General features: G+C 41.5%; 1 protein-coding gene across 1 annotated transcript in view; it reads left to right on the top strand.

Annotated features, from left to right (window-relative positions):
* The window catches only part of CERKL (ceramide kinase-like), a 100,741-nt gene that overhangs the window by 79,744 nt on the left and 11,944 nt on the right, over window positions 1-9,053 (top strand). Inside the window, exons 5-9 of the mRNA XM_014547160.1 lie at window positions 2,293-2,431; window positions 7,063-7,242; window positions 8,346-8,420; window positions 8,523-8,707; window positions 8,788-8,847. Coding sequence (XP_014402646.1) covers window positions 2,293-2,431; window positions 7,063-7,242; window positions 8,346-8,420; window positions 8,523-8,707; window positions 8,788-8,847 — 639 coding nt within the window. The remainder of the gene's footprint in view (window positions 1-2,292; window positions 2,432-7,062; window positions 7,243-8,345; window positions 8,421-8,522; window positions 8,708-8,787; window positions 8,848-9,053) is intronic.

Raw genomic sequence — 9,053 nt, 5'->3', positions numbered from 1 at the left:
ATGTTAAATTTTATTGTAATTATCATTTGTTATAGTTTCAAAATACGTAACACAGCATGTGTGATAACATTTCCAAGGCTTTGGTAGCAGAGTGTGTTCATAGAAAGGCCATCTGTACTAACTCTAGCCACACATTAATGTGGACACGACACTCTAACTGGATGCAGGCTCCCAGGGGCCAGAGGCTGCTATGCTGTAAGAGAGTCAAGATCTTTGGTGTTAAGTTAGATGATTTGTTAGATGACTTTACAAGCTCCTTTTGGGCCCCACACACCTCAGTAGGTAGACAGGCATGGATCTGAAAATTATAAGTTTATACAATGTTTGGAAATTTGCTCATAGAGATCTTTAAAATCATATAGATAAGATTCAAATCAAACCTTGGCTTCCCCATTTACAAGGATGAGGCTAATGTCTAGTTTACAGAATTCTGAGGATTTGCTAGAAAAGAGCCAAGATGTCATCGGACATGCCAAAGGGGTCGCGACCCATAGGTTGAGAACCGCTGAGTTAGATGCTTTGTTAGATGACTTTACAAACTCCTTTTGGGCCCCACACACCTCAGTAGGTAGACAGGCATGGATCTGAAAATTATAAGTTTATACAATGTTTGGAAATTTGCTCATAGAGATCTTTAAAATCACATAGATAAGATTCAAATCAAATCTTGGCTTCCCCATTTACAAGGATGAGGCTAATGCCTAGTTTAAAGAATTCTGAGGATTTACTAGAAAAGAACCAAGATGTCGTTGGACATAAAATTGTCCCTGAGTAGATAAAATCACTTCTGATTCAGTGGCCACAATGTGAACCCATGGAATCAGTTTAGAAACAAAATAATACCCCGAACCAAAAAAGGCCTGGGATGTATCGCATATCCTAGAGCCTCTTCTAACTAGAGTGGACCTGGATGGCTCAGGCTACGTGCAACCAATGGGCTAACCTCAGCTAGGTGAGGGTCAGCCAGGCTGAGAACAAGGTGGAGAGAGCTGATGGAAAAGCTCCCGCAGCCTCTGGATTCATCAGCATCTGGAGCTGAGGGAACCAGTAAGCCCTGCTGATTATGACCTGCAGGCTGTGGTGGGTTTTGTTTGTTTGTTTTGGCACATAGTGTTTTTAAATAGATAAAATGCTAGTGTTTACAGACTAAAAGACAACCCCAAATCAGAACCTGTGGCTTCAGGAGATGTGGTCCTCGGGGCCTGCCCCCACAGGATGTGTGTGGGTGGGAGCTGAGAAGCACCTCTCCTTTACACCGAACTTCTCTTCTAGTCTTGCCCCGCCCTTGAGTTGTGACACATGCTTCCAATAACAAAACCTTCCTTTTGTGGCCCTGCCGGTGTGGCTCAGGGGTTGAGTGTCAACCCACTAACCCAGAGGTCACTGGTTTGATTCCCAGTCAGAGCACATGCCTGGGGTGTTGTGGGCTCAGTCCCTAGCGTGCAGGAGGCAGCTGATTGATGTTTCTGTCTCTCATTGATGTTTCTAGCTCTCTTCCCTCTCCCTTCCTCTCTCTAAAAAAGCAATAAAAACATATTTAAAATTTTTAAAATCTTTCTTTTGAGAAAATTGAGGTCATTTTGCTACTTAAGGTTATTTTGAATTTTTTAAATACAAATGATTATGAAACAAATGTCTGTTGTCTTCTATATTACTTTCATGGAGTCCTACCTCCAAGGCCCTATAGTCTACTTTTCATGAAGTCTTAAAAAGACGAGCAGTACTGACTAGGGTCGAAGGAAGTGCCATTTAGCAGTGATGTCCAGGAGATGAAAACCAGTTCAGCTTTGCAATCACTACAGTCATATACTAATGATAATGAGCAGTTCCTTTAATTAAAGCCTCATATTTTACGTGACTCTTATTTCGGTATCTTCAGACCTCTATTGAAAATGAGCAGGATTTTATGACTTTGTTTTGCATTAGTGAAAGGAATTGCCCATCGCTATTATTAACATTAACAAAATGAGAATAATATGATTTTGGATATTAACAGAGCAAAATGCAGGTCAGATGTGAATTTGCCCCTTCGATACCTCTTTCCCCATTTAAGAATATTTACTCTCTGGGTATCATCTAAGGCATTACATTCATGGAGGAAATGACTGAAAGTATTATATTCCGTGTAGTGCAAGTGTCTCCTTATCCACTGCCACATACTAAAATGTGGAAAGGTGTGTAGTGATCATGCACATAGAATATAGAAGATGAACAGTTAAAGTCTAGATCTCATGAATGATTATCCATTAATTTGAAGTCTTGCGTTGTCTCATGTAACTTCTTATTTTCTAGCGTCGTCTGTGTTGGTGGAGACGGTTCTGCCAGCGAAGTAGCCCACGCGTTGCTCCTTCGAGCCCAGCAGAGCGCCGGCCTGGAAACAGACCGCATCCTGACCCCGGCCCGAGCCCAGCTGCCACTCGGCGTGATACCGGCAGGCAAGGGAGCGGCCACAGCTTTGCTAAATGGACCCTCTCCTTCTATCCTTCCACCCTCCCCTGTTTTACTTTCTAGACAGTGCGATATAGAGTTAAACACGTAGACTTTGAGTCTGAAAGACCCAACCTTGGCATCTTCACTAGCAAGAATGTGAGGCTTGGACAAGTTATTTAATAGTTTTGAGCCTCATTTTTCTAATCCATAAAAGGGAGGTAACCCACGTAATATTCACTTCAGTACAAGGTTATTGTAATATTAAATTAGGAGGTATATGCAGAGAGTTGGATACATAGTGAACCATTCAATAAATGGGATTGTTGTTATTCTACCTTTCCATGTGAAGGTCTAATGATCACACGGTCCCAGATCATGAAATTTCAAAACAGGGCCACTCCAGTCAAGCTGCCGATGACTTCATGTGAGGGCAAGTGTGGTAACCCCCCTAATCAAAGTATACACAGGTAACCTTGACAACACCGAGAGGATTTATTCCGACTGCTATTTCTCCAACAGCTAGAACAGAATAGAACACGGCACAGCGAACACTCAACAATTAGGTTTATTAGGTGAATGAATGTAAGGATGATGTTCTAGAGTAAGCAACATTTGAATTAGGCCTAAAAATGGGTTCAATAGGTCTGGCCTGAAAAAAATGAGAATGAGCTGGGTTTTTGCCTGCAAAAGTAAAAAACAACAAGGCAAAAACCCAGGAATGTTGAGGAATAGAAAATGGATCATTTGTTGGGTGATTACGCTATCAAAATAGGCCCAAACTATGGTGGCTCCTGGATGCCATAGGAAGGCGTCAGGATGGTACTTGATAAACAGAAGGAAACAATGGAAGGTTCAGAGCAAGGGAGCAACTTGCTGGGAGCCTGTTCTAGGAAGATTCCTGATCAGGGGAAGGGAGCAGGAGAACATGGGGGTGAGAGGCAGGGAGAACAGCTGGAGCACACAGGATCCAGAAGGGAGGAGAGCACAGGGATCCAGAGAGAGGAAACATCTTCTGCGAGTTTATGATGTTATATGAGTCACTCCTTCAAAAATATTATTTAAACATACAATAGTGAAGGAAAGTGATTATTTCTTTTCATTTTTAAAAAAATCACACATTTCTCTAAAGAAAAGCAGAAAGAATTGTTCTTTCCTATGAAAACAGAAATAATGTACATGATTGAGAAAAATCAACCCATTTTGATACACAGGGATCCAGAAGGGAGGAGCGCACAGGGATCCAGAAGGGAGGAGCGCACAGGGATCCAGAAGGGAGGAGCGCACAGGGATCCAGAAGGGAGGAGCGCACAGGGATCCAGAAGGGAGGAGCGCACAGGGATCCAGAAGGGAGGAGCGCACAGGGATCCAGAAGGGAGGAGCGCACAGGGATCCAGAAGGGAGGAGCGCACAGGGATCCAGAAGGGAGGAGCGCACAGGGATCCAGAAGGGAGGAGCGCACAGGGATCCAGAAGGGAGGAGCGCACAGGGATCCAGAAGGGAGGAGAGCACAGGGATCCAGAGAGAGGAAACATCTTCTGCGAGTTTATGATGTTATATGAGTCACTCCTTCAAAAATATTATTTAAACATACAATAGTGAAGGAAAGTGATTATTTCTTTTCATTTTTAAAAAAATCACACATTTCTCTAAAGAAAAGCAGAAAGAATTGTTCTTTCCTATGAAAACAGAAATAATGTACATGATTGAGAAAAATCAACCCATTTTGATAATCACATTCATTTAGTATAGATTTCAGTATATTCAGCATTAATTGACAAAGAACAAAAGATATTTAAATGTCCTTTTAGAGTATGAAGTCTGTTATACAAGCAAGAATTTAAAAGGCTACTTGGATATACCTTGATAATTTTAAGCATATAGAGAAAAACCTGTGGTAGTCTTTAAGAAAAAGAGAACAAAACCTCAATTTAGAAAAAAAAAGATGCATTTGGGGCCAGCCACTTTGACATTTTTGTTTCGCTTTAGTAGCTCTCTGTCTAGAATGGTGGAACTTTTCCATGCAGAGGGGACCTGCGTAGGTCACTGTTTTTCTTCCTTAGTACCGTCCCTCATGAGGTCACTCTTTGGCTCCTGAGAATCAGAAGTGGGAAGATGGGCCTCCCCACAGCTGTGCATTTGACAGAAAGTGAATCGTTGGTTAGAAAAATTGGTGGCTATGCTTATTTTTTGAAACATGTAAGTCAGATTTTATAAAGGAGTAGCACCAAGTTTCATCATCACTCTTTTTAAGCATATCTGATTCTGAAAGCACTTTTTATATACAGTGGCCATGTAGAAATGCCATCCTAATACTCATTGTTTAGAAGAGACAGCCCGTTTCCCAAACGCTGGTCATTGTCCGGGACTTGCAGCGTATGGATCCCAGGTAACAGGAGGAGGAAGGCATGTCAGGACGTGTTTAATGTGAGGACTCTATGCCTACCCGGGGCTTTGGCAGCAGAAGAGCAGGAGCTAGGCCGGAAGTTTGCAAGCTGAACACAGAAGACCGTTTGCCTTCGAAGCCATTTGCCTCCTGGAGAGAGACACCCAGAGGGAAGGTGCTTAGTAAATGACTACACTGAGCCAACAGACTAAGCTGCTGAATTAGGGTCAGACTCAGATGGATCAGATGTGGAGAAGCCTGTATTTGAACTGCTGGCCATTAGCAATGGTGTTTGTTGCTATGGGAACTGGTGCTAAGGAACTATTAGGGAGAGATTTGGATTAAGGGGTGTGCCTGTGTGAGGTGGGGGAGAGGACAGAGAAAAAAGCTTGAGAGGACGTAAAAATAAAAAAAGCAATCCAGTTGTAAAACAAGGCTCGATCCACATACTGATGCCTGCAAACCATATCTTCCTATAGAATTCACATAAATAAATTCATGCTTTCCAATTAATTTGAGGAAAATTAAGTATTGCCAAGGGACTGTTAATTTCTACGATATTTCGGGCATGGAACCAACGTGTAGGTGCAGCTTTCCTGAGAATTTTAGATATGCTTGACTAGGAAGTCATTACATCACATTTATCTGTTTAGATGTGGGAGACATTAACGGCCTTATGAATATTCATGGTGTCTGGTTAATTAAGTTAATTGTTCTGCAGAAGTGCTTGCACTTCCAAGGACAATTTTTTTCCTTTTTTTTTCTTTTTGCCTCCTTGGCTTCTGCCTGGAGCTTCCATCAGTCATGCTCTACATGGACTCCGACGTCTGTCCTTACTCTGTAGCGGGCGCATTTTAACAGGTTTGGGAAGGTGGTGGTGAGTGAGCCGAGTTGCTGGTAACGTTAAGAAAAAGAACTTTTCAGGCTAATTAAAATGTTTACCTTGAAGTAGACCATTTATAGTTTTTCTGCGGATGCTAAAATCCCATAGTTGCTATTTATGTGAGCAGCATGTTCTTTTAGCAGGTAGACATCTTTTCAGATGAGTCACATTTTGTTTCAGCTCACTGTCCTCTATCTTGTAGATTATCCAAATAAAAATATAGAGCAGTCTAGAGTTTTACAATTTTGCACCCACTTTCCTCATGAACACCTCCCTCCCCGCCCCCATGGACTTTATTTATTTATTTATTTTTAATTTTTTTAAATCCTCACTCAAGGATATGTTGTTATTGATTTCAGAGAGAGAGGAAGGGAGAGGGAGAGGGAGAGAGGGAGAGAAACATCGATGTGAGAGAGAAACATCGATCAGTTGCCTCCCATACACACCCTGACCAGGGAACCAATACCCAATCTGGCTATGTGCCCTGATCAGGAATTGCACCTGTGACCTTTCAGTGTACAGGAAGATGCTACAACCAGCATCTGGCCAGGGCTGTTTTTTAATTTAAAAAAAATATTTTTTCAACTACAGTTCACATTCAGTATTATTTTGTATTAGTTTCAGGTATACAGCGTAGTGGTAAGACAATCGTATACTTTACAAAGTGTTCCCCTTGATATTTCCATGCATAATTACTACAATATTATTTCTTTTTAATGTAGAGCCTAAAACACCATCTTAAGGATTAAGGTCCAGGTTAATTAGAGTAGAAGATGACAAATAATATTCTGACTTCTGGTCATGCCTGTCATCACTGCCAAGTTCTATGGAATTAAGGGAAAGTTGCAAAGTTGAAAAGCCTTAGAATCATAGAAATAAAAATAGTGATCTCTAGCATTCTAAAAACAGTTGTGCTTGGGCATGCTTAGCATACTTCAAACTCACAGGGAATAAACAGGCTGTATTTTCTTGAGTCATGATATGTGTCATTCTCTATTGCACATGACAACAGTACATTATGCTTTTTAATAACCTTTCTAGAGGAATGCGTTTATGGCCATTCCTAATTAACCATGGTAATGGAGGAAATGTGTTTCATGGAGTACTGTAATCCATTGATAATCCTAAATATCTCCCTCTAATTATGTGGCCTCCTCCAAAATCTTCACCATAAATCTGACTGGGAAGCAAAATAGACTGATCTATTCCCTCCCTTCCCCGCCCCCAGTCCAGATTCATTAGCGATTAGATGGCCAAAAGGCAGGCTGTGAGGGTCACAGGGTTATTAAAGAGGACTAGGTATTTGACTCCTGGGTAGAGGTCCACTGAGTAACAGGTTTCTGGACCACTTGTTCTCAAACCTTAGGGGGCATACAAATCAACTCGAGAACTTGCCAAAGCAGGGACACCTCCCTGGGCCTCACTCCCAGACATTGCACTTCCATGGGTTGTAGGTGGAACCCAGAAGTTTGCCTTTTTAAGAAGCTCCCAAGTAGTGTCCATGCTGCTGCTCCCTGGACCATGCCTTCTAGGAGTGCCTGCCCAGGTTAATGTGTACGCACGTTACCCGAGGGTCCTGTACAACGCAGACTCTGAGTAGGGCCTGAGAGTAGGTCTTACTAAGCACCCTGGTATTGTCAGTTGCTGCCGGACCCTGGGCCATATTCTGAGTAACAAGGGTCACAGCATAACTTGCCTTTTGCTCAAGCGATTGGAGCCAGTTTACCAGTTGGTTAAGGTGGAGTTCTCTTTGCATTGGTGTTACTAGAGGTCTGGAAATCATTAATGATTAGATAGATCCCTAATGATGATTATTATTTTAATGATGGTTTGTTACCTCAGCTTTTCCAACTGAGCAACCCAAGCACACATAAATTCAAAGTGACGCAAATTGGAGAGATTAACAGGGGACCACACAGGAATATTTCTGATTCACAAATCCAGGGACAAATCTTTGCCTTGAAAGCCGCAGAACATAGCACATCCATGTTTCCACAGCCCTTGGCTGTTACAGGATTTCTTCCTCATATTCTTTAATTAAAGAAAAATTGTAGCTTCTTAAGTTTAAATGCTCTTTGCCTCGTGGGAATGGCAGGGACTAGCTGGTATTTCCCCCTTCAAAAGCAGACCTTTACCCCAGGATCTCAGAGACATAAATGCTCTAGGGGCCTGACTTGAGAGAGCTCTTTTCTCCACAGCCCTTGGCTGTTACAGGATTTCTTCCTCATATTCTTTAATTAAAGAAAAATTGTAGCTTCTTAAGTTTAAATGCTCTTTGCCTCGTGGGAATGGCAGGGACTAGCTGGTATTTCCCCCTTCAAAAGCAGACCTTTACCCCAGGATCTCAGAGACATAAATGCTCTAGGGGCCTGACTTGAGAGAGCTCTTTCCTTCTGAAGGTAAGAAAAATTCATGTGGATTTTAAATTACCTTAATGATTATGAAAATCAGAAATCTATAATGTCTCAATACAGATTTTCATACCATGGCAAATACCATGGAATTAAACATTTTCTTCATCTAGGATACCATTTGTCAGACAAAGAAGAATCCCTGTTTGGGTGAGAGCTTATCTCTGAGATTCATCAAATGTATTTATAGCATGCCCTTTGGACTTCGTAGTGATTGTGTGTGCTTTTCTTCTCTTAGAACCTGAAAAAGATTCAAATGGCAATTCCAGTAGTTGTAGGTAAAGATGGAGAGAAAGCAAAGATATTCATTATGGTATAAAGTAGCTTGAGATCTGAAAGTAAATAAATGTGCTCTTCTGTGTTTGCCATTTTGACAACTGGCACTCTTGCACAGTTGAGTAATATTTAATATAATATTCAAGGGCACATACAACCGGTCGATGTCTGCACCTTCAGTACCACTGGCAAGCTTCTTCGCTTCGGGTTCTCGGCCATGTTTGGCTTTGGTGGGAGGACTTTGGCTCTGGCAGAAAAACATCGATGGATGTCCCCTACCCAACGGAGGGATTTTGCTGTAATTAAGGCACTGGCAAAACTTAGGTAAGTCTTTTTTTTCTTAAACCAAGAATCTTTTATCTCAGAATCAGTGAGTGTTAATAACAAATTTCATTGTATTTTAGGCCAGAGGACTGTGAAATATCATTTTTACCATTTAACAGCTCTCCAGATTTACAAGAAAGGTAGGTAGAAAGCTCAAAGCAACATCTACATCTGTATCTTTCTTTAAAGCATAAAATAGTTTGATATAAACAGTTGGTTAGATTGTGATCTTTGGTTGCTTTTCTACCATACTAGTGAATAATATAGACTCATGGAGTCTTACAGATTCTAGTAGGCCATGTAGTCTGGTCTCTGTCTCCAGATACAACCATTAATTCATTCCATC

The sequence above is a fragment of the Myotis brandtii genome, unplaced genomic scaffold (assembly GCF_000412655.1).
Source record: "Myotis brandtii unplaced genomic scaffold, ASM41265v1 scaffold112, whole genome shotgun sequence".
NCBI lineage: Eukaryota > Metazoa > Chordata > Mammalia > Chiroptera > Vespertilionidae > Myotis > Myotis brandtii.
The sequence above is the reverse complement of the archived record's forward strand: the minus strand, read 5'-3'. Positions and strand labels throughout refer to the sequence as shown.